Here is a 26,189-nt window from a genome sequence, read left to right as displayed (position 1 = left end):
ATTATTTTAACTTCCTTTAAAATGCTATCACATGGAGTTCCTTTAAGAGAAAGCACTAAGAGGGACTTCCCTGGTGGTCCAGTGGTTAAGACTTCACCTTCCAATGCAGGGGGTGTGGGTTCAATCCCTGGTCAGGGAGCTGAGATCCCACGGCCAAAAAACCAAAACATAAAAAACAAAAGCAATACTGTAACAAATTCAATAAAGACAAAAAAAAAGATAACATCCTAACTCTTAGTTAGGATTCATTATTTTAAAAAGAGAGAGAGAGAGAAAGTACTAAGACTTTGCAAGAAAGGTGCCACCTGTCCTGCTCCAATGGGATTCTTTGCTAGGCGAAGCAGCACACTTTCTAAGGGTTCCATCTGTGCTGGAACCACTTGCATAGGACAGACAAAGGTAGGAAGGCGGACACTCCTTGCTGCCTTTGAGTGAGTTCTGGAGAGCTGAATGGAAACACACACTAAACTCATATTGCTGCAAGTCTTGAGGGTGGCTGAATGCTGACTTTACAAGCTAAATTGACAAAGGTGATTATTGAATCCTTCATTAAATAATGCAAAATTTGTTTGAATGATGATGTACTAAACAGCATTGCCCTTGCTGTGGTTTGATTAGTAGAAATGCTCATCAGGGTGGATGCCTGGGATTCTTTCCCAAATTCACTTGGACTTTATTGCTTTCCTCAATCTCAAAAGACCAACTGATGAACTTCGGAGACTGGTTCTTTATTTTTCAGGCCACAGGGCATCTACTGTAAAAGGATAAAAAGGGAAGCAGACAGAGAAGCCTATGTGTTCCCAAACAGAAGGCCTCAGTGGTGAGTCAGAAGGCAAGGAGTTTGGCAGGCCAACCAACTTCAGAGCAGTACAATCTGATCAAGATGAAATCTACTCAAATACTAAAATAGACTGTGTCCAGACACTGCCTTTGCCACCCTGACTCCGTCTTCACGAGGACAGCAGAGTATCCTTTTGCTCAATTAACCTTTGACTAAATTCAGAATAAAACAGATGGTGAGAAGCCATAGGAAAAAAGAGGTGGAGGCCTTTTGTACCTCCATCCTGAGCTATTGATTTTCCAGTAAAATATATTTCCTCCATTTCCTGGAAAGGCTTTAGAGTGAGTTCATTTTTATAACTCTGTTTTCCATAAGAGAACGTGTCATATAAGTCTGAATAAATTCTTTTAAGAGGCTAAAATACCTAAACAAAGGCTAGAAACAGAGATACGTCCCATGATAAAGGAAGACTATAATGACCCCAGGAAACCTTAAATCTAAGCAAAACCATCAGATTATAGGAATTCTGAGATAATTATGATGCCTGCCAAAATGAGTTCATGTTGGTAAACTCCTATGAGATGGGAAAAGGCAACATATTACTGTATTTATGTCATGTTTGACTTAGATAGCAGAAGAGCCGCCTGTTTACATTCAAGCGTAGTGATCAATTCCATTCCTCCAGGTCCTCGGTTTTCACAAAACAAGCAGCACTCTGCCGTGTTATCAACAGACTCTGCAAAACAGAGATGGACTCTGAAAACTCTTGTCACCTCCCCGACCTCAGATGGAAGATATGGATGGATGAGTAAGATAGGAAAGGGGTAGGGAAAAAAGAATAGGGGATATGGAGAAGGAATAATGGATAAATGTGCAAGGTAGTTTAGGCTGGTGGTTTAAAAAAAGGGAGGGTGCACAGAGGTTTTTTAGAGCAGTGAAATTACTCTGAACAGCACTATAATGGTGGATACGTGTCATTATACATTTGTCCAAACCCACAGAATGTCCAACACCAAGGATGAATGGTAATGTAAACTCTGAACTTTGGTGCTAATGATGTGTCAATGTAGGTTCATCAGTTGTCACAAATGTCCCACTCTGGTGGGAGATGCTGATCGTGGGGAAGCCTATGCATGTCTGTGGGCAGGGGTATACAGGACATCTCTAACCTTTGGATCAATTTTGCTGTGAACCTAGAACTGCTCTAAAAAATAAAGGTTTTTCTTAGAAGGGTAGATAAGCACTAGAAAGATAGAGAAAATTCAGGGGGAGCAAATGGGTAAATAGATGAGAGAGAGAAAATGGGGGTAAACAGAAGATGGGTGGCAACAGCAAGGACTACAGGAGGCTTCCTGGGATTCTGGTGTGATTGAACGGGTCTCAGACTTCTTCTCACCTTTCCTACTGCACGTAGGTTCTGTAAGACAGACTGCTTAGACATCTGCCATGCATTACAATAAAGTAGAAGAAAGTTAGAAAAAATAAATAATACTGGCCCTTACTGATTATATTTTCCTATTTGGATGTAGGGAAATGTCATCTCTCACTCTACAGAGAGATGCTCATTCCCAGAGTTTAGTACAGATAGACCTTGTGTTATTGTGCTGTGCTTTATTGCACCTCACAGATGTACTTTTTTCACAAATGGAAGGTTTGTGGCAACCCTGCATCAAGCAAATCTATTGGCACCATTTTTCCAACAGCATTTGCTCACTTCGTGTCTCTGTGTCACTTTTGGTAATTCTCCCAATAGTCCAAACTTTTTCATTATTATTACATGTTATATGACCAGTGACCTTTTTTTTTTTTTTTTTTGACCAGTGACCTTTGATGTGACCCTTGCAAAAAGATTACAACTCACTGAAGGCTCAGATGATGATGCGCATTTTTTAGCAATATAATTTTTAAAAATAAGCTGTGTACATTGTTTTTTAAGACAATGCCACTGCACACTTAATAGACTACAGTAAAGTGTAAACATAACTATTTTTTTAAACACAGCTTTTATATGCACTGGGAAACCAAAAAATTCGTGTGACTTGCTTTATTGTGATGGTCTGGAATTGAACTGGCAATATCTTTGAGGTGTGCCTGTATTCGGATTATTGTGAGTCTGGCCTATTTGTGGCAGCACAAAGGACCGCATTCTTACATTGGGCTGCACTAGTTGCAATAAATAAGGAATTTCACCCTCCGAGAGGCATTTTGATGGGCACTGAAGAGCGTGAGGTCCACTCTGTGACCTTCAGGGATGGATTTCAGGCATCCATTCTTGCCTAGATTAATGTGTTCACAGGGTTCCCCTGTCTGAATCCCCTTCCAGCTCTTCTCTCCTTATTTAAGTCCTGACACGCTGCCAATCCTCTCTCCCATTCAACCTTTCCCTTTGTTGGTTCTCACATTTTAGTTTCATGAGTATCAGAATCATCTGGGAGGGGATGGCGAGAAGGGGACTTGAGGGGGTGTTAAAAATGCTGTTTCCTGGGACCTGTGGCCAGAGATTCTGATGTAACTAGCCAGATGTGGGGCCCAGATATCTGCAGTTTTAATCTCCCCGGGGGCTTTTGAATGCAAAAGATCCCCCAACCACTTTTGGAGCAACTCACTTCAGGACACTTTATAACTTGACATCACTGCCTGCCATGTGGCTTACACCATTATGTCTGTCCTGTCTTCCCAGTGAGACCATGGGTGCCAAGACCTAAGCACTGCATGCAAATTAAGCCTGACAACTAAGCTACATAGATTCTTCTTTCTTTTCTTTTCTTTTTTTCAGTTTTATTGAGGTCTAATTGGCAAATAAAAATTGTATGTATTGAAGGTATACAACTTGACTTTTTGATATATACATATACATTGTTAAATGATCACCACAATCAAGCTAATTAACACATCCATCACCTCATATAGTTACCATTTTCTGTTGCTGTTGTTCTTATTATTTATTTTTTAATCCCTCTTGGCACATAACATCAACTTACAACAGGCAAAGAGAGCCAATGAGCAGAAGATTATTAGAAAAATAATTCATAGAAAATAATATGCTTTTTTTCAATGGTTAGAGAAGTTTAACAAATGGCAGTGAATTTTGAGGACAATGAAGGAACCAAGGTCAGGAGCAGCAAAAGCCTCTAGGCTGTGATGTCCCTAAAGGATGCTAAACTCTCATTCAAAACAACAGGCCAGGAGAGGCCAAGCCTCAGGTAGATGCATTAAACATGAAGGTAGGAAGGTAGGAAGGAAGGAAGCTACTTTTGACATGTAGTGTTTACATTATCATTCAGTGCTAAATATTTTGTATTTTGTTAATGACTTCCTTTTAATCCAAGGTTTTTTGAGCTTTAAAACAAATGCCTCAAGGCAGATAACAGGTCTGAGTTGGGTACCCCACGCCATTGTGATGACACAGGAGAACCTCTAAACATTTCAAAACTGATGTGCCACCAGAAGCCCACTGAGGCCTAAATGGGGCTGAAATCAGCAGACAATCCCTTGGAAACTTGATAAAGGAGAGAGACTGTCTGCAAACTTGCAAATTCCAAGAGGCCTCTATCCTGCCCAAGTTTACAGGATGCGCCAGTTAATTCTATGTGACAACTTGGCTGGGTCACGAGGTGTCTGGATTAAATAATATTTCTGGGCATGTCTGTGAGGGTGTTTCCAGATGAGATGAGCCTTTGAATCTGTAGCCTGAGTAAAGCACACTGCCCTCCCCAATATGTGTAGGCATCATCCAATCTGTTGAGGGCCCATACAGAACAAAAAGGTGGAGGGAGGGAGCATCTGCTCCCTCTGCCTGACTTCTTGAGCAGGGACATCAGTCTTCTCCTGCCCAGGGACTGGAATGTACACCATCAGCTCTCCTGGTTCTCAGCCTTTGGACTTAGACTGAACTACACCGCCATCTGTCCTGGGTCTTCAGCTTACAGATGGCAGACAGTGGGACTTCTCAGCCTCCATAATCCGGTGAGCAAATTCCTTACAGTAAATCTCTTTATATGTATCCTATTGGTTCTGTCTCTCTGGAGCACCATGGCTAATACACAAGACCAAAATAAAGGAAGCATTTGGACTAGCAAGGACTCACTGAAGGCAAGAGCATAAGAACAAGTCTGGTCAGAGACATTAACGTCAGGGTGTGAGGATAGAAAAAACTCCATGAAGGAGAAATAATGAAGAATATATAGTTCCTGTTTAAATACATATATATATATATATATATATATATATATATATACATACATATATACATATACATATATATGTTATAGGCTATATGTGTGTAAATATGCACGTGGGTGAGCGCGTGCGCGCACACACACACAAGCACATGTCTACCTCAAAGAAAGATTGGCATGAGATTCACTAAGGTGTTAACAGTGATCATCTCTGAGTGGTGGGATTACAGGTGATACTTATTTTCTTCTTTATTCTTTTCCTGCACTGATTTTTTTAAATCATTATTTAGATAATGTTATGTAATCAGAAGAAATTCTTCCCGTTTTTTAAAAAAAGATTAAGTAAAAATCAGTCACTAGTGCTTTTACGGTACTAGCAACAGAAAATCTCTATAATTAATGACTCAGAGGGGATAAGAGTTAATATAAGATCAGATGGGAAATAAAATTTGTTACATTTTTACAAAAAAAAAAAGATCAGATTGGGGACACCTTACATGTGGGTGAACTTGATTTTCCAGGTCTCCAAATACTGTGGGTGAGCTAGAATTTTGGGGGGTTGTCTAACGTATTCAACACAGATTGGGAGGGCAATCAGAACACTCAGAACATATTTTGAATTAGCTGCTGCTAAAAACTTGCCTAAATACTCAAAAATGTGAATTAGAAAAAAAAACTACAACAATCAACCCAAATCCCTTTACATGTACATCTAGTTACAACAGCATATTAACTGGTTTCAGTAATTCAGCAACATTCACACCACAGCTCTACAGTTCCTTCCCAGGCCATCCTGGGCTCCCCAAGACCTTCTATTTTATTAAGTTTGGTTTGAGGCAAAATCTATCAAAATTTATATATATATATATAATATATAGGCTCAACAATTTAACTTCCAGGAATCCACCTCACAGATCTTTATATACTTTGTCAAAGTTACACATATAGGATGTTCACTGCAGAATTGTTTATAATAGCAAGGAACTGGAAATAATGTACGTGAATTCCAACAGGAGGTGGGTGATAAAAACTGTGGTACATCCAGAGTTGGTACATAGTATATATAGGCTTTACATTAATGCCCATAAGAATCACAGTGGTTAGTCAGCCTTGGATAATCCCAACATTTTAAGTTGGTAGACTCAGCAGAGGCAGAGAGAGATTGAAAGCAGAGCGATGGTGTGCTTCAGATCCGCAGGAAGAAGCAGCTATGGTAACACTTTCATCCACCATTTGACTGCGCCCTTCCATTGAAAATTAAATCATTGGGGGTCCCCTGGAAGCTAAAGGTGGTCAGGACCAGAGGCACAGGGGAATAACATGAAGGTGGTCAAAAGGTACAAACTTGCAGTTGTAAGATATATAAGTACTAGGGATGTAATGTACAACATGACAAATACAACTGACACTGCTGTATGTTCTTTATGACAGTTGTTAAGAGAGTAAATCCTAAGTAGTCCTCATCGCAAAGAAAGCATATTTTTTTCTATTTTTTTAATTTTGTAACTATATGAGATGATGGATATTCAGTGACTTATTGGGGTCATCATTTCATGATGTATGTAAGTCAAATCATACTGTGCACCTTAAACTTACACAGTGCTGCATGTCAATTATATATCAAACTGGAAGAAAAAAAGGAAATAGAAGGTAAATAAATAATTGAAAATGATATAACATTAAGTGACAACTCAGGACACAAATTGTATATATAGTATGATTGCAACTGTGTAATGACATATAGCTATATATGTGTAGGGGAAAAATGCATCAAAACATTGCCAGTTTGAAAAAAAAGTGGTCAGAAAAAAAAGTGGTCAGGGATGAAGGGAGAAGGGAGCCTAGCTCTGTCGGGTAACATGTTTTAACCCTGGAAATGTAAGAGGAAAAATAGTGAGAAAATTATCCCCTATGATTATTATCCATGTTATCTATGAAGCTCCTACTTGATTTTTCATACCAACTACTGTTCATGTTATCATTGTGGTGCAAATTCACTGAAGAATGAAATTCCATTTTTTGAAACCAAATGTATAGACAGATTTGAAAACTGTTTAGGGACTTCCCTGGCAGTCCAGTGATTAGGACTCCGTACTTCCACTGCAGGGGGCACGGGTTAGATCCCTGGTCAGGGAATTAAGATCCCGCAAGCCGCATGGCATGGTCAAAAATAAAATAAAATTAAAAGACAAAAATAAAAACTGTTTATCCATGGACACGATGAAAGGAGCACACAGTACAAACGCACACAGAACACTGGGTGAAAAGTGAAACTGTATTTCAGCAGTGATGGGGAAGATGACAAGGCTACCAGACAGGGAGACCTAGAGGTTATGATGACTTGACCTTTTCATTAGTGACTGGGCCAAGTCTGCAAAGGAGACATGGAGGAAAGCAGAGAGTAGATTAAGGAAAAGGATACGATTTCATTTTCAAACGGGAACTTATTTTGAGTATTGCACGTATCTTATTTATAGCTAATACATTTTGACATATCTGTATTCAAGCCAGAGCCAGTTCATTCCTCCCTCTGTGTCAAAGGGCAGTCTTCCCTTTGGGCTCAAGAACAAAGCTGATAATATTTCAGAGGACATCATAATGGGTTGATTGATTCTAATATAGAATCACAGTATGCAATCACTTAAGATGTATTGCATTAGAGGAACTTGTGAATTCACCTCCTAACTGGTAAGGCTAGATCTAACTGCTGAATTTCCCCATAATGTCTGCATATTAGCCAATTTCTCTTTTGCTGCAGTTTAGCAGGCCTTGCTCTGAATCTTTGTGCTACCCTTGAATTTCTCAGTAAGGTGGCTGTAAAACTTCTAGACATCTGTAACAAGCCTACAAGTAGAAGAGCTCCATTGTAATGCAGCTGACATTAGACCCTTACAATGCAACTTTCTCCAGTCTTCCATTGGTGTCACCTCAAGACATCAGTGGTTCTCCATATAGACAGTCAAGAAAATCTTTGTTCATCACCTGAACACTCACCACAGTATAATAATTCTTGGTAAGTGGAGTAGTTTCGAATCCTTTGACAGCCTTGGGAGAGAGAGGTCTCTCTGTGAAAAAGACATGTAAATTATGTTAATATGATACAAGTCTAAGATGAACATTTTATAATATAGGTCAACTAACATACTTTAAATACTGTCAAGTGGAAGGCTCAATGGAAATGTACATTCCTAAGCAAGTGAAACTATAATCTTACTAAACTACAGATGTTCAAGCCAGAGCTTCTTAATGGCAGAGTCAAGGCAAGAATTTCAGTTCCATTTGGGGCTGTTTCTTCACTCCAGTCTGCTTCTCCATTCAACTTACTCAAAACAGATAAGCAAAGCCAATGCTAACCAAATATGTATATTTGTAACTTGCAACTTACCATACAAAAATAATATAATATAAATAATAGTGGCCATCTTTTCTTGGGGCTGTCTATTGTGCCAAAAACAAAATAATCAGAATCTTCAATTACACTGAAAACTAGCAGAAAATTCTTCTTTTATGTATCATTTTAATATCATTACATTGTGCCATAAAATGCTGCCTTTCTTGGGACTTCCCTGGTGGTGCAGTGGTTAAGACTCTGCACCCCCAATGCAGAGGGCCTGGGTTTGATCCCTGGTCAGGAAACTAGATCCCACATGCATGCTGCAACTAGGAGTTCACATGCCACAGTTAAGGAGCACACGTGCCACAACTAAGGAGCCAGCAGGCCGCAACTAAGAGGGCTGCCTGCTGCAACTAAGACCTGGTGCACCAAATAAATAAATAAATAAATAAATATTTTTTTAAATAATAAAATAAAATAAAATGCTGCTTTTCTTTTACAAAGTTTGTCTTACCTATTAAACTCGTGACTAAGAGACATCCTAGGACACTTTTTCTTTAATAAAGAAACTACTTAATAAAAACACAAGCCAGCAATCATAAATGTTTAATAGTGTCACTACAGACTATCTTCCCTACCCTCATTTTCTCCTTTGCCTCATTTTGTTTTATATTCCACTTTTATCTTGCTATATTGTATGCTGCTTTAAACTCTTTCTGAAGTTTGGTGAAAAATAACCAAATATTATCATCATGCCTTGATTTTTTTTCTTTTTAAAAACAATATTTTCAAGTTTTATATCTATTACATTCCTACCCTAAAAAATGCAAAATACAGGAAAGAAAAGAAAAACCAACAATTAACCCATCACCCAGAGCTAACATTTTGAAGTACGTCTTCCCATTCTTTTTACACATGTGTTGTGAACACACACATACAAACACACATAGATCTTTCTTACTTCACCTACAGCTTTGTAATCCTCCTATTACAACATTATTTCATGAACATATTCCCATTGAACCTTGATTTCTAATTGTTATTATATTTAAAATATCCCTTATGTTTATTTGGCACTTAGCTGCTTTTAAGACATTTTATTTGATCTTTACAACTACCCTGTGAGGCAAAGATGATCTCATTTTGCAGAGGAGGTCACGAAGGTGCAGGAAGGTGCAGTCACCTGCCTACGGGCAGAGCCAAGACTGAAGCCCAGGTGTGTCTTGACAAGAACTCGTGCTCCTAACCATCAGGACATCCAGAGATGAAGCTACTGAAGGGCTCGGTTAATGGCATGAGCAGTGGGTCCCCCCAGAGTTTAGAGGGGCCATGAGTTTGATCCGGGATGCTCAGAGAACACCTTACTGGGCAGAGGGTACTTGATGTGTCTCTGGAGGGGAGCTAGAATTCAAATAGCCGAGAAGATAGTAGAGAGTTTTTTAGTCAGGGAAGGTTCCGGAAGCACAGCTGTAGAAATGGCAATGATCAAGGCAGGACTGTTCCTGTGACAGTGAACTGTCCAGATGGGCTAGTCTGGGTAAAGTGGAAATAAAGTAAAAAAGGCAGCAATGAGGGCCAATTCTGGCACTCCTCTATGCCCAAAAGATGGGACATAAGGACTTCCCTGGTGGTCCAGTGGTTAAGACTCTGACATCCCAATTCAGGGGGCCCGGGTTCGATGCCTGGTCAGGGAACTAGATCCCACATGCTGCAACTAAATGATCCTGCATGCTGCAAGTAAGACTCAGTGAGGCCAAATAAATAAGTAAATTTTTTTTTAAATGGGGCATAACCAGGTTTGGAAAGCTTCATGCTACTTCAAGATCTGCCTGGATCCACATGGTGGCTTCACAAGACTTTACTGGGTAAATCTGAGCACTGCAGAGCCCCCCAGCCTATTACTTGAGATTGCAAATGGCAGAGTCAGGACTTGAACCCAAGCATTGTATTGCCAAACCTGGTGTCCCCTCAGTACACTATGGTTTTGCATATTCACAATCAACAGTTACCACATTCTTCTAGTTTTTTATTAGGCAAGCTTTCTACAACGTACCTTAATGCTACTTAGACTTCAGTTGTTTTGTGCAATTGTGATGTAAACCAGTCTTGATAAAAATGAAACGTTCTAGAGAAACCAGCAAGATGTGACCACCTTTTGAAAGCAAGGCCAAAAGGAAGGGTAAACAGAAATGAAGAGCCAAAACGTAGAAGAGGAAAGCAAAGGCCACAGGAATTGGTCATTGTAACTGAAAAAAAATGTTAACTATGTAAAGTAGAACAGAGAAACATGAATTGAAAGAAAATAGTGGCTGCCATGGAGATTCCTGGCTGGCTGAACAAGATGCAAAAAGAGCTGGTGCTTTGATAAGAGCAATAAAATTGTTAACAACAAGGATTTACTGTGTAGCACAGGGGACTATATTCAATACATTGTAATAATCTATAATGGAAAAGAATCAAAAAAAAAGGAATATAGATATATACATATATGCGTATAATCAAATCACTTCTCTGTACACCTGAAACTAACACAATATTGTAAATTACACTTCAATAAAAAAATTACAGTGAAAGCTTTTTTTAATAAAATAAAATTGTCAAACCTCTAGCAAGACTGACAGAGAAAAAGAGAGAAGACACAAATTACTGATATGAGGAGTGAAATAGGGGATATCATTACAGACTCTGGAGATACCAAAGAGATAATAAAGAAATACTATGAACAACTCAAAACACATAAATTTGATAATTAGGTATGAAATGGAGCAATTCCTCAGAAAACCAAAACTACCACAGTTCACCCAATATTAAATACACCATTTGAATAGACATAACTATTCTGGACATTGAATTTATAAATTTAAAACTCTGGAAAAAGAAATCTCCAGGCCCATATGGTTTCAATGGAGAGTTCTACCAAATGTTAAGGAAGAAGTCATAGCAATTCTTCTCAATCTCTTACAGAAAATAAAAGAGGGGGGACTTCCCTAGTGGCACAGTGGTTAAGAATCCGCCTGCCAATGCAGGGGACACAGTTTCGATCCCTGGTCCAGGAAGATCTCACATGCTATGGAGCAACTAAGTCCATGAGCCACAACTACTGATCCTGCACTCTAGAGCCTGCAGGCCGCGACTACTGAGCCCATGTGCTGCAAGTACTGAAGCCCACGTGCCTAGAGCCCATGCTCTGCAACAAGAGAAGCCACTGCACTGAGAAGCCCGTGCAACAACGAAGAGTAGCCCCCGCTTGCCACAACTAGAGAAAGCCTGTGTGCAGCAATGAAGAGCCAATGCAGCCGATAAATTAATTAATTTTTAAAAAGAGAGGATCACTTTCCAATTCATTTTATAAAGTCACTATTACACTGACACCAAAACCAGACAAAGACAGTACAAAAAAAAAAACATGCAGACTCATATCCCTGATGAATTTCGATGCAAAAAACATTAACAAAGTACTAGCAAATAGAATTCGGCGATAATTTAAAAGAATTGTATATCATGGAATTCATCCCATGGATGCAAGGTTGGTTAAATGTTCAAAAATCAATCGATGAAACCCATGGTATTAATAGCCTAAAAAGAAAAATCACATGATAATATCCATCGATGCATAAAAAGCACAGGAGAAAATTCAACACCCATTCAAGAAAAAAAAACTTTCAGAAAAAATAGGAATAAAGAGGAACTTCTCCAACTCAATAAAGAGCATCTACAAAAACCCAACAGCTAGCATTTCACCTAGGAGTGAAAGACCTAAGGCTGAATGCTCTCCCCCTAAGATCAGGAACAAGGCAAGGATGCCTGCTCTCACCACTCTCGCTCAGCGTAGTGTTGGAAGGTCTGGCTGTCCCTGCAGTCTTGGTGTAGGATGGGGAATCAACACCAAGAGAAGAAGGAAGACAGATTTGGAAGGACAACCTTGGAAAGTCTTTAAAAACGTAGTCCTTGCAAACAACTGGCCCCATGAAAAAATTCGAGGGGTGGTGCAAAGAGAAAAACACCAGCACTAGGTTTCAGTGACAGTTTCTTGCCTCTTGGTTCTCCTTTGCCCTCCACCCTCAGCCCACCACTGCCTATAACCGCCACGTGCAGTCCTACTGAAACCCACCCTTAGCAACATGAAGAGAAGGAATAACTATGTGGAGGCTCACAGGAGACAAGTTCAGTGGTTCAAAGTGATGGGATAGGAGCAAAATCTGCCATCCCAAAATATCTCTTTGGCATGTGGATTATTTTGAGCTGGAAAAAATCAAGGCTCTAACGACTCAGGAAGTCTTTCTTTTCCCCTCCCCCTTAGCTACCTACAGAATTTAGGTAGAGGGCCCGTTCCCGGAACAGAGCTACCAGCAAAGACATCTGCAAAGAACGTGGGCTGGATGTCGTGGGGGCAACTCTTAGAGATCAGAGTCCACCCTGTGTTCCATGGTCTCTGCAGGGCCCAGCAAACATTTATTTATCAAACATTTGCTTTTCCATCTCTAGGTCAATTGCCTTCCTCCCCTTTGAAGTCCCAAACCACTACCCCCCAGCATCCTCTTTTATCTTTAGCTGAAGATGGTATTTAAGGTGAGAGTTTCACCATTTTGGCGACTTATTCAGCTCTCCTGGGTCTCTCCCATGTATACTTATTATTTAATTTTTTTGTGATTTTTCTCCTGTTAATCTGTCTCATATCAACTTCATTCTTAGACCAGCCAGAAGAACCTAGAAGGGTAGAAGAAAATTTCTTCCTCCCTGATATGACCTACCCAGAACTAACATGAAAACATAAATCTTTTAGGTGGTGTTTCTAAGGCCATTAAAAAACTGGTCAATTCAACTCAATCACTGAAAAAAAAAATCAGTCACTGTAGTGAAGAATTCAAATGGGTTACTTAGTGTAACTCAAATAACAACAGTGTCACACACGTTTAGCCATAAGAAACCTTCCTAGGGTATTATGCTAAGTGAAATAAGTCAGACAGAAAAAGACAAATACTGTATGATACGACTTATATGTGGAATCTAAAAAAATAAAACAAACTAGTGAAAATGACAAAAAAAGGAGACTCACAGATATAGAGAACAAACTAGTGGTTACCAGTGGGGAGAGGGGGTGGAGGGGAAGATAGGGGTAGAGGATTGAAAGGTACAAACTATTAGGTATAAAATAAGCTACAAAGATATACTGTACAACATGAGGAATACAGCAAATATTTTATAGCTATAAATGGAATATAACCTTTAAAAATTGTGGATCACTATATTGTACACCTATAACTTATACATCAACTTTACTTCAATAAAAATACAAATGTCAAAAAAAAAAAAAAAGAGAAAGAAACCCTCCTAATTCTGATGGAAAGATCCTTTTCCCATTAACTCTCGATTCATTCCCCTCCCTTGCTGAGGTACAGATTCCTATGCCTGTTCGTGGTGACAGGTCAAAAAGAAATCTAGTGATAACTAGTTTTCTCTGGACATGAAGTATCTATGTGATACACCCAGAGGATTAAAACAGGAAGTCTATATATAAAGCCCAATCCTAATTTTGGATTATAACAAGTAGGAAGAGTCATTTCTTAATCTGCCTTAATACAAATTTAATTAGCCATCTACCTAATCCCCTCATTTAACATCTATATTTACCTGCAAAGAAGAAGAAGAAGTTTTAGAAGGATTTAATGATCCCTTAATTGAATCAGTTGCGGAAAACAGAACTTACTTAAAATATCTGCTCCAGTCTTACTTGCCTCAATATTTTCTTGGCATGGACATTCTGCCAGGAAAATTTTAATGCAAAGTCCTGACAAAACCCTTAGCCTTTCTTGGTAACAAAGACCAAAAAAAAAAAAAAGATATCATTTACTATGTCACTGATGTAGTGGCAGACATGATTTTGATGTATAAACAAGTTAATTTACATGTTACCACAGATTCTGAAGAAAAGAACTGAAAACTGGATAAATGGCTAATTTTCTTATTTATAATGTATCTGACTCAAATAAAATAAAGGAGCAAGGGCCCTTAATGTATCTTCTGTAGTTTATATAATGACTAAGTTATTCATACATATGTTTTTCATGAAGATCCTTGAAAAAATTATTTTTGCTCAAAATAGGGTTTCTTCTTCTCATGTAACAAGAAATTGAAAGGTGGCCAGCAGGACCGGTAACAAGGGCTTCCTAATGTCACCAGGGTCCGGGTTCCATCATCTGTGGTGAGAGGCTTTTATCATCACAGTCACAAAAACCTACTCTATCTTCACTTTTAAGCTCATGTTGAAAGATGTGTGTGTGTGTAAAACAATATACTCAGAAATTCTATTTCTTAACCTTCTACAGTATTAGATTGGTGGTTCTGTAGGTCCTCAGAAATCAATCTCCTCCTGAAGACAGGGAGAAGCTGTCCCCAGGGCTTCGGCAATAATTATCTGTAGACAAAAGTTACAGTGGAATCTAAAACTTAAAAGGTCACTCCCCAAGAGCAAACTTACCAGAGTATGAACTGCTCTTGTCAAGGGAAGAAAACTCCGCACAGCTCTCCACAGCACAGCCATCTGCAGGGTGAGGGTTGTCTGGGGCTGACGCTGCTTCATTTAGTTTCTAAGACAATACTAAAAAACCTGTAGTATCCGCCTGAATGGTACCCCAGGCTACCATGAATGAATATGTCAGAATTCCTGACTATTCGAGTGAACTCAGTATTACACATCTGCCCAAATAGTAAGCAGATGGACATCACAGATGTTTGTTTACTTAGTTCCACGCCTGATTCAGCTTCATAAAGAACCCAGAAGTTGTATGGCAGAGGGGTTTAAAACTCTAAATTGAAGGTTTCATTTCTTTGAACTAGGCATTTAACCTAGAAATCATTTTTTAAAAACTCTTTAAAAATAATTTTTTTTTCCTAAACTTACACATCAATATGGACTTCGTGGAAAGAAATTCCAAAGGTGACAAGTATTTTCTAGGCTGAGCATAAAACAGCGCATCATTGAATTTATGTTGTCTGTCCTTCAGCAGCATCATAGGTAGGTTTGGGGCTGCTTACTGTTTCGTGGAGGCAGCAAGACTTGGGGTGGGAAAGAATTCAAGTCAGCAAAGACCTGACACCTACTTTGCCAACGAGACCTTTGCATGACACCAAGCTAATCTTTTCCACGGTCCCCTGAACTTGCTCTGCTCGATCCTACCACAGCTCCTTCATGGTTTTCGTTCTCCCCAACCAATCACTACGACTTAGATTGTCCTCCTCTCTCTTCTGGGCTATCCACACAGTCTCTGTGTCTTGGACACTTCAGCTCAAGCCCGATCTCCTGCAGGCAGGCTCTCCCGACCTCTCCAGCCAGGGTTCTCTCTGTCCACTACTTCATCATCTGCCACTTTTTACTGTCCGTTGTCAGTTTCATACGCAGTGTTTCTCTCTCTCCTGTGCTCCAAATCCATACTGCCAAGCTGCTAGAAATCTTCAGAATGATGACTCGCTGGCGCCTCCACTCAGCATGTCCAAAACAGCTCATCATCTTCAGTACCAATCACCACCCCAGTGTGTGTGCGCGCGTGCGCGCGCGCACACACACACACACACACACACACAACCTCCTCCTATCTTCTCTACTAATGGAGTTCAGCATGTATCAAACATTGCCTATTTCTAAAGCACTGCATTAGGCACTATGGAGACAGAAAGATATATAAAGATGACTAAGTTCCCTTTGAGCTACTTGTCAGGATGAGTTAGGTACCCCTTTTCTGCTTACCACTCTCCAGCGTATTCCCTACTTGGAATGTATTCGATATGCTAATGAGATCTTCCCCTCACTAGACTGTGAACACCATGAGGGCAAGAGGCATGCCTTAGGTTTCAGTGCCTCACTGGTGCCCAGGTCAGAGACTGATATCCTAGTCCTGGCAAGTAAACCTTTGCTGGCTGGCTAGGTGGATGACACCGCATGCCCTTAAGGAGCTCATCATCAAGTTGGACCCCTAGACTTGGCGTTATGCTCACCTCTTCCCTTTTCCTCATACCTAATCATCAGCAAGTTTTCCTGATCATATTTTCATAATATTTACTGCATCCATCCACTTTCTCTTCCTCTCCACTGTCGCCAAAGTTGCCCGTGCCACTATCTGGATCGCTGGGACCCCAGCGGTAGTCTTAACTGGTTTCCCCACATCCTCATTGGATATCCCCACCACTTCCCTGCCATCCAGTCCCAACACCACCAGTAGAAACATCTCTCTAAACCACACGCAATTCCCTGCTTACAGCCTGTCACTGACACCCTTCTTAACGTACCTGCAGCTCAAGGCCCCACCCCTTCTCGTCACTCACCAGACCCTCAGCCTAAATCTTCCTACCACCCACTCCATGCTTCCCTACTTCCTGGCTTTAATTTAGTGACTCTTTCTAACCTTCTGCCCATCATAAGCCTCTTTTCATCATTCAAGACCCAATTCAAGTGCTTTTTTCCTCTTAGGGTATTGTTAATTGAATTGTTTTTTTATGCCTCCAACAGCTTCGTACGTAGAGCTTTGTCTGTGTGACTCTGTCCTATGCTGTCACAGTTGGTTGTGTACACACCTATCTTGACTACTAGACTGTAAGCTCCTTGGGGGCAGGGTCCATGAGGACATATTATTTTAGCCCCCTCCCCACCAGGTACCCAGGAGATGCTCAACGAACAAGCTGAACAGAACTAAATGACCTGCCCCACAACATTCATTCATTTTATATTTACTGAGATGAACCAACACAGAAAAAACATCTCTGCCCTTGTGGCACTTACATTCTAATGGCAGGATACAGGCGGTAAGGGAAATAAGTAAATGTACCCTATGTTAGAGAGAGAGAAATGGTAAACACAAACCTACAAAGGGGGAGGGGGATAGGGGCAGTGGGAATAGGGTTCAATTTTCTCCTGGGTGACTGGGAAAGGGACTACTGTGAAGCTGACAAGTGAGCAAAGATCCGAAGTAGGTAAGGGCAGAGGGACAGCAAGTGAGGCAGGAGCCTGTCTGCAACAAGCATCCAGGAGGCCAGTGTGGCTGAAGTGGGATAAGTGAGGGAGAGAGAGGTCAGAAAGGAGGTCAGAGGGGCCACCAGAGGCTAAATCTTGGAGGGCCTTGTAGGCTATTGGGAATGACCTTGACCTTTACTCTTTTTGAGATGGGGAGCCATTATATTACTCAAGTTACATTTTGAAAGGATCTCTCTTGGTCTACTGAGTTTAAATTAGATTATAGGGGTGACAAGGACAGGAGCAGGGATGCCAGTTAGGAAGCTACTGCAGTAAACTAGGTAAGAGATGGTCCATATTCTTCCAATCTGAGGCCTTCCCTGATGAGCAGGCTTCCTGGCCCCAGCTAGCCAGACCTATCCTTGACAGTTGGATAAGATGCTTCTAACAGTTAGGTTCCCTAGGTACTCAAACCAGAGTCAGAGCTTATCAAGCGACTCCTTAACTGAGTTGTAAACCAAAGGAAGTATAGGCAAAACTCGAAGGGAAGGGCAGTCGGTCCACATGGGAGGGGCCAGACTATACGCTACAAGGCATCTCAGTGAGGGACACTAAGAAATGCGTGCTGTCTGCTCCCCGCGTCCCCTCAAACAATGCTTGGGACCCCCAGGCTAGGAAGCAAGCACTGTTCATTTTAGTTCTGCAGATGAAGGCAATAAATCAGGGAACAGTTAGAGTGAATCCGTAAAATTATTTAGAGATGCTAACAACGAGATTACACCAATTGAAAGATGCAGCAAGGGGTAAAAATCGGCTGTGAAAATCGTCAAAACCGAGGAAATTTCAGACAAAGCCTGTGAAAATACTTCAGGGCTCAACAGAAACTTCTCGATTCTCAGTAATATTGTGTTGGCCAAAAAGTTCATTCAGGTTTTTTGTAACGTCTTAGAGAAAAACCCAAACAAATGTTTTGGCCAACCAAATTAAAAAATACTAAGACATCTACACATACATATATAATTATAAATCTGTTAGTAAACACTTATTCCATACAGGAAATGCCCCACCTTCACCCAATACACAACACAGAAAAGCGTGAAACTAAATTTTATTTCAAATGCTTTAGGGAAAAGCTCCTAACAGTGGTTATCCAGTGGAGGAGGCGAAGGCAAGGGGAATTTTTATTATCTGTTATCTATTTCTATAAGTTTTAACATTTACAGTGAGCCTATAATTTTATTAAATAATAGTATTAAGTTTTTTAATACAGCTTAAATAATAGTATTAATTTTGAGGCATTAAAAAAAAGCAATAAAGATATTGACCAAAAGAAAAAATATACTGAGGAGCTAACTACTTAAAAGGAGCCCTTGGGTAAATGGTTCTGAAGAGTGAAGAGATATAATAATGTGAGTAACTGAACCTTATTTTATCTGTTTTGTGACATATTTTTATAATGCCAGGGATTTCTCTTTTTTTGTAATATAGGCAGGACCTAGTTTCTTAAATAATAAAAGGCAAGTAAGTTAGCCAAGAAAGTTCTAGAAAGATTACTGATGAGTGATTAGATTGCATTCTCTGGGTATCATTAATGAGTTAAGGGCAATCTTATCCAGAATCAAAGTGTCCAGACATCTTCCTGCAGTCCCATGATTATTATTTCTCCTACACATCTCTGAGGCATTTAGACTTGGGTCTGCTCAAAGAACTTAGGGCTAAAAAAGGAAGTTAGCACATGGCCTCTCTTTTCATTATTGTATTTTGCCATGGTGATTCTTAGAGTAGCAGGAAGGGCTTTGTACTACATTACATGGGCTAGAATTAGTAGATAGAGGGGACATAGTTAAGGTGGAACAGTTGTCTGAGCTTTGAATTCTTTTGCTTTTTTAGTTTTTTGCCGCCTCAATATGATCTAAATACAACTTGGTTTCAAAATATCTAATCACAGATTTTTTCCCAGTTCTGCTCTAGTCTTATTTTTGACATACACATACAAGTACAAACAATTTTCTGTTAACCACTGAAAACTACAAGATTTTCAGTCTGAAGGCCAAGAAAGTAGAAGTTTTGAAAAGACTGACTTACCACTGGATTTAATTTCTCGGACATAATTACTAGGGAACCAGCCTGTTCTCCCATTTAATGTGCCTTCCCACCAGCCTCCTTCTTCAACTCTAGTGACATAAATGATGTCCCCTTTACAGACAGACAGTTCATCTTCATTAGTCTGCTTAAAGTTGAATCTCGCTTTTACTATCAACTGGTGACTGCCATTTTCCGTCATCTCCTGGAGAAACAAAAGTCACACCAGATTAGGTGCTCATCTCAATGAGGCAGGGGCAGAAATTCTATGCATTTAGGCAAATATAGCAGTGTGACCAAGAATAAAACCCCAGGTCCATCTCAGTCTTGAGTTTTTAACTTAGGAATGGGCCAAGCATGGGTAGGACTTGGGGGAATGAGGGACAGGGGATTAATAAAGTCTCCACAATTGTAGGCAAACTTTTGCACTTGTGAGAATGTGTATTTTGGAGGCGGTCATAGCTTTTATTTCCTTCTCCCCCACCAATTATCTAAAGATCCCTTTTTTTTTTTTTGGCCACTCAGCTTAGCTTGCGGGGAATCTTAGTTCCCCAACCAGGGACAGAACCCAGGCCCCCTGCAATGGAGGCTCAGAGTCTTAACCACTGGACTGCCAGGGAACTCCCAAAAGATACTTATTTAAATGAGCCAGGAAACAAAGCAGAGTAATAAACTATCCCACTCTGCCTCTACCCAACACCCAAAGTCTTACATAATCATATGACCAAGATTAGGTACTAACCTCCTCTCATAAAATCTGCCTCCCACCTCCCAGTTACTAAGAATATCTTAAATTGGCTAAGACTTAGTCATATGCAAAGATCAAATATTCCATAGTTACCCAAGTCAGGAGTTCTTAACCTGTCACAGGTCCCTTTGAGAAGCTGATAGCACAATGAGCCTTTACCCAAAACACAGACCCCATTAAGTACCCACACAGGAGACTTTGCAAACAATCTGAGTGGGCCCAAGAGGTACAGAACCATATAGTATTCATCAGCTTCTGAAAGGGATCTGTGGTCTCAAAAGGTTAAGTGCTTTGGAAGTAATTAAAGTACTTTGGAAGTAATAGCTCATGATGGCTTAAAGCAAGTGGGTGGATTTTGACAAGGAATAAAGGTCTCAAAAGAGCAGAAGCTAGGGCGCTTCCTCCCAAACGAAAGCTCCCGTGAAGACCAAATGCAAAGATAACCGAGCTATCCCAATATAGGAGCTAGTCCTGGGCTCAGTAGGATCGCAAAGAGAAAAAGAAAATGACAGCGACGATGATGAGAACGAATAATATATATTGATTGCCTGCTGTATGCCAGGCGCTATTTCGTTCTCCTAATAAGCCAACGGAGAGGGGAAATAACAGCAAACTTCCTTCCGGAAGTCGTCCTAATGACTGATATTTGCATAGCATTCTCGGTTGCTCAGTTCTAGAAAGGGACTGGACTTTGGGGCTTCAAGCCTGATTTTCAGACTCTCTGCCACACATGCCTTTGACTTGTTCCCGTGGGCCTGCCTGAACTGGGGCGAGGTTCCAAATTCTTTCTCGCAACACCCCCCAACAACAGGATGGCTATGTCATCCCTATGGAGATGGCACCGGGATAGCAATCGAAGTTTAGGGATTTTAAAACGGGCAGGGGGATTTGGGGACCAGACTTACCACTGGCTTTGACTGCCTTTGCAGCCCTGGAGCTGTGCTAGAAACTGCTCCCTGTGGGTTTGTCTGAGAACTATTAGCAGCGCTAAGAGAAGAGGAACGTCCACATGGCCTTTCTGAGAGCTGATCTGTGAAAAGAGGAAAAGGCACCGTAAAGAGAACCCCTTGTGTCAGAAAAACATCTACAGCATAATATTATCTTTCATGGGACATTATCAAAGGCAATCTGACCATAATTCTAACTGTTCTATGATGACCACGCTGAGCTCATTTCATCCCCCCCCCTTTTGGTGGCCAACTTCTTTTTCTTAACCTTACTGGCCATTGCTCTCCAGCAGAATGAAAAACAGCGACAGAACCACATTTTCTCTTAACCCATTTCCCTACAACTCTTCCCTCCTGAACCCGTTGCAACAGTATGCCCTGTTAGCCCAGGCAGAACTATATTGGGTACCAAACAGCTGTTTGTGGCTCTTATTACTTTGAAATATTTCAAATTTCTCGCTTTGTTTTTTGACCCATAACTGAGTGGTTCCTTTCTTCCTCACACGGGACAGTCTGTGTGGCACATATAATGGAAAATCCCCCTGGTGCCTGGGCGGGGGGGGGGGGAGGGGGGAAAGAATGAGAACGAGAGAGAATGTATGTTTGAGAAAGATGCAATCTTGATACTGGAATCATTTTTTTCTTAAATCAAACTCGAGTGCTCTCTTCCTTGAAACCTTGTGAAATTCGATCAGCTCAGCGCTGAGCTGGATGTTTTCAGTATGCTGAGAGCATACTGAAGGCAGGAGCTGGCTTCCTGACAAATTCAAATGAGGGTTCTTTTCCTCTCCATTTAGTTTTAAAAGATATAAACTGCAAAAGTCTAAAGCCCAAACATTCCCTAGGCGACAAGCTCAGTATCCAAGTAATTTCCTTGATGCTGTGGGTTTTAACTTTCACCTCCTTGTATTTTATAAATATCCGTGGCAAGGGAAGAGACTGCAAAACTTGCTAGGAGAGTTTGGCAAAGGAACGTATAATTTGTATGGCATAATGTTAGAATTATACGATCCTCCCTGCCCAGAACTGGATAGCTGTCATGTGTGTTAAATATAGTTACTTGAATTAGCTGTACTTTCTGCTATATGCCTTGCAATAGCTCCAAAGCATTTTCTTCCAGAGAGCAAAAGAACAACTTCAGAGAAGTATTTTTACATTTATTGCTATTATATACAGCTCTTTTGACTAAAACTATAATTACTTGATAGCTTCCTAGATGCTCCAGCCTATTTGGCACTTGATTATATTGTCTGTTCTTGTTCTCTAATTGTTTCACGTGGGTAAGTTGAGTCTCCCTAAATAGAAGGTAATTTTCTCCAGGGCGGGGACCACGTCTTACACTTCCTTTGTAGCACCTGGCAATTGGGCACACAGCCTGTTGGCTCTCCAACGGTTTGAGCAGCAAGACCCGTGTTGGAGCCTCAGGGCTCTGGAGTCAGTCAGATGTGGGTCTGAATCCCAGGTCTGAAGCTTACTTTCTACTGGGGCCACTATGGGCCTGACTTTCCTTATCTGAAATATGGACCTAATGCTAACACCTACTCCCAGGCATGTTTCAAAGATTGAATGAGACCCCCAGTGGCTCTTAGGACAGCCGAGACCCATGGTAAAGGCTCAACGCATTTTAACTATGGTTATCCCTGCCCAGCTATAGGTAAGATACTACATCACAGAAGGAACAAAGTTATACTTTAAGGTTGTCACCATTTGCTTCGCATTTACTAGGATTTATATTTCATTCTGCCAACATGATGGATACTAAACATTTAAATAAATGATGTTCTTTTCACTCACTATGAACCTGAGGTTTCATTTCCAATGCAAGGTTACTGAAGGGTTCCTTAACATGGACAAAGACACAGAAAACTATGAGAAAAAATATGTCTCTGGCGGGGAAAGGGAAGTAACGGCTGCATTTTGTAAACTTTATGAAAAGGGGAACTGATCTTTTTCCTTTTTATTTTCTGTCTTGTTATACTCAGTTGCCTAGTCAATAGCTTTGAATGAAATCGTTTCTTGGTTCTTATATTAAGGGCATTAGAATAACATCTGTGACACATGTTTAAATCCTAAACTATGACAAATTAAAGTATCTGGCACACATCGGGGTTTCTTTAGGGGGAGGAAAGAAGTCTGCCCCAATCGCCCAATCCTGGCCACAGATAGTTGGCTCCTAGGGTAATATGTGAACCCAAACGTGTCACCCACAACCCATCTATCCCAAGCCCTGCTTACCTTCTGTGGCTTTGTTGACAGCTAAGAGAGTGCTCAGAACCTTGGAGAAATTGACCCCTGCATAAAGGTCATCAGGATCAAATACCTATGAGAAAGGAAACTGAAACCTTTAAAACACTGTAAGTATTCAACTCAACAAACCAAACTATCAGAAGGCCAGTTCCTCCAGCTCTCAGGAGAAAAAAATGTAAAAGCCAAGACCCAAATCTCTGTATACCTTTGGGAGAAATGAAAGCAGCAGCTGAGCCGCCTAATGACATGTGGCGGGCCATCAGTGAGTCAGAGAGAAGCAGTAATGGGAAATGAGAGCCACGCCGAATGCAGGGCCCACCAGGAAGTGCGCAGACCTGCTCTTCTGACCTGAACCCATCAATACTCTCAGCCCAGTTACCGGAAGCTCTGTGCTGGGTTACAGTCAATGCCCATCACCTACAGGAGGAGGGGGAGCCTTTGTGACACGTTTTCCTCTGTACCGTTTATTCACTGTTCACAGCCAGGGCACTGTCAGCAGTGACTTTCTCTCTGCTGCCTGTTGTCCCCGAGGCCACCCACTGGGTCCCAACTCCACGTTGCCCAACTTTCTGCCCAGGCCTGCCTCTTGCTCCCAGCCTCAGTGCCCAGTTTCTGACGCTTGACCTTGCCCCCCTCAGCTCATATTCATGGATCTGACCCTTGGCCGGCTTGAGTATGTAGGTTCTTCCTGGCCTTAAGTGACTTTTTCAGATATGACCTCTAGCCTTCCTGGTATTACTCAATTGCCAGCCGCAAAACATTAAAGAAATACAGTATTTCACTTGGCCTGTCGCAACCATCATTCTGATATCCCAGTGTCCCTAGGGAAGATACCAAGCAGCTGTTGTTTGAAAGAAGTGTTTGTTTCAAAATGTATTCAATACCTTGTAGTAACCTATAATGGAAAAGAATCTGAAAACGAATAGGCATAAAGATATATAACTGAATCACTTTGCTGTACACCTGAAACACTGTAAATCAGCTATACTTCAGTAAAAAAAAATAAAATTTGAAAAAATTTAAAAATTAAAATTAAAATGTATTCAGTGTTTTAAAATGTATGGAGGTATCTTCTAGTCTCATATACGTCTATTTGAAACTAGAAGTATGCTCAAGTACAGGCACAACCTATGAATCTAACAGCCAACGATGCAGATCTCCAGATATATATCTATAGGTAACCAGATGCCCACCTTCTGGATGGAAATACACCTTCTAAAAAATATTTCTTTTCAGCATGTCTAGAAGTTTGCATTCTTTCTTTTCCCCCGATGTGGTGATGGGAATAAAATGTACCCTTTCACGTGGGGCAGGGCTGGTAATGAGCCTAAGATTTTGAAGGATCTGTCTTCCCATCAGACAGGAACATTTCTCCCATTTCTAATCTGCATGTTTTCTGGGAGCCACGTCAAGAACCAATTTTATCTTCTTTGTGTACATATTATTTTTTTAAAAAGAGATTATTTTTTTTTTTTTTGGCTGTGTTGGGTCTTCGTGGCTGGGCACAGGCTTTCTCTAGTTGTGACGAGCAGGGGCTACTCGTCACTGTGGTGCACAGGCTTCTCATTGCAGTGGCTTCTCTTGTTGCAGAGCACAGGCTCTTAGGCAAGCAGGCTTCAGTAGTTGCAGCACACAGGCTCAGTAGTTGTGGCACACTGGCTTAGTTGCTCCACGGCATGTGGGATCTTCCTGGAGCAGGGCTCGAACCCATGTCCCCTGCATTGACAGGCGGATTCTTAACCATTACGCCACCAGGGAAGTCCCTGTGTACATATTCTTGAAGACCTAAAATCTGTCTCTAGAATGAAAATATATAGTATCCATTTGTTTTTTCAAATTTGGGAGGTGGGGGGCATCATATAAACAATATATGCAAATATGTGCCTCTTCTGAGACTCACAACTCTTTATTCATTTAATCAATGAATGTTTTGCATTCAAACTTAAAATGACTGAAGAGCCCAATCACATCTAAAAATGAAACACTAATATACTTTTAGCAAAGGGAGGGGAATGCCAATATTACTAAAGAGTTAAATGACACTACAATCCAAATATGTTCCTGAATGCTACCATCTAAAATGCAAAGGTTTCCAGGAATAAATGGATAGGTATTCTGTTTTAGTTTGCCAAGACCTGGGTGAATAAGATGCAACAGACCCTAGACAGAGTATCTAGTATCCCAGAGGATTCCAGACTTACCGAATCTCCCTTAGAACTGATCAATGGGAAAATGTTAATGACATGTGCCAAAAGGGTAACGTAGCAAAAAACTGGTTTGTTTTTAGCCCGTAATTCCTAATGGGAATGTGAGAATGTGTGATGCATGTGGATGTGATTGTTGGGTAGGTGTGGTGGAGATGAGTAGAGTCGAAGATAATAAACAGATGTAAATAGCAGAATAAGGCCGAGAGCAAAAGCTGTGATAAAAAACCTCCCCCATTCTTTTGACGTTGCTCTTTATCCAGGTTAATCGATCGCCTATATGTGGCCACACCGGCGGTATTCGCTTATATTGGTACTTGGATGAATTTGAAAACAAATAAGCTGATCAGAAAATGAAACGTGTCAACAAGAGGCACTGTGTCTGCTTGAGGGAAGTTGCCTGCACTATACACAGTTCCCTTTTTAGAAAACCTCAATACACTAGAATTTACCCACAGATGCTGTTTTGAAGCACTCGGAACTACATAGGAAGAAGTTGGAAGAGGCCTCCCGGGACTAGTAGAGAAGGCAATGCCTGAGGGCTGTGATTTCTGAGCAGGTGGAAGGCTAGATAGAACCATGAACACCCTCCACGGCGCCACACTCTCACAAGCCTCACATGGAATGATCCTGAACATTCCACCCCAGACCTTTCTTCCATGTACTTGAGATTGGTCATCCACTAAAATGGAAATACTATTTGTAAGGGAGTGCAATAATTTCA

The 26,189-nt window shown here is 40.8% G+C and overlaps 1 protein-coding gene across 3 annotated transcripts in view; it reads right to left on the bottom strand.

The window, feature by feature from the left end:
• Positions 1-26,189, bottom strand: part of ARHGEF6 (Rac/Cdc42 guanine nucleotide exchange factor 6) — a 108,405-nt gene that overhangs the window by 55,672 nt on the left and 26,544 nt on the right. For all 3 annotated transcript variants that reach the window (XM_057718565.1, XM_057718566.1, XM_057718567.1), the window contains 4 exons: positions 23,250-23,334; positions 20,973-21,097; positions 19,323-19,524; positions 7,954-8,024 (listed from right to left, as the gene is read on the bottom strand). In XM_057718565.1, the coding sequence (XP_057574548.1) occupies positions 7,954-8,024; positions 19,323-19,524; positions 20,973-21,097; positions 23,250-23,334 (483 nt within the window). The remainder of the gene's footprint in view (positions 1-7,953; positions 8,025-19,322; positions 19,525-20,972; positions 21,098-23,249; positions 23,335-26,189) is intronic.

The sequence above is a fragment of the Hippopotamus amphibius genome, chromosome X (assembly GCF_030028045.1).
Source record: "Hippopotamus amphibius kiboko isolate mHipAmp2 chromosome X, mHipAmp2.hap2, whole genome shotgun sequence".
Classification (NCBI taxonomy): domain Eukaryota; kingdom Metazoa; phylum Chordata; class Mammalia; order Artiodactyla; family Hippopotamidae; genus Hippopotamus; species Hippopotamus amphibius.
This window is presented reverse-complemented; position numbering and strand designations above follow the sequence as displayed.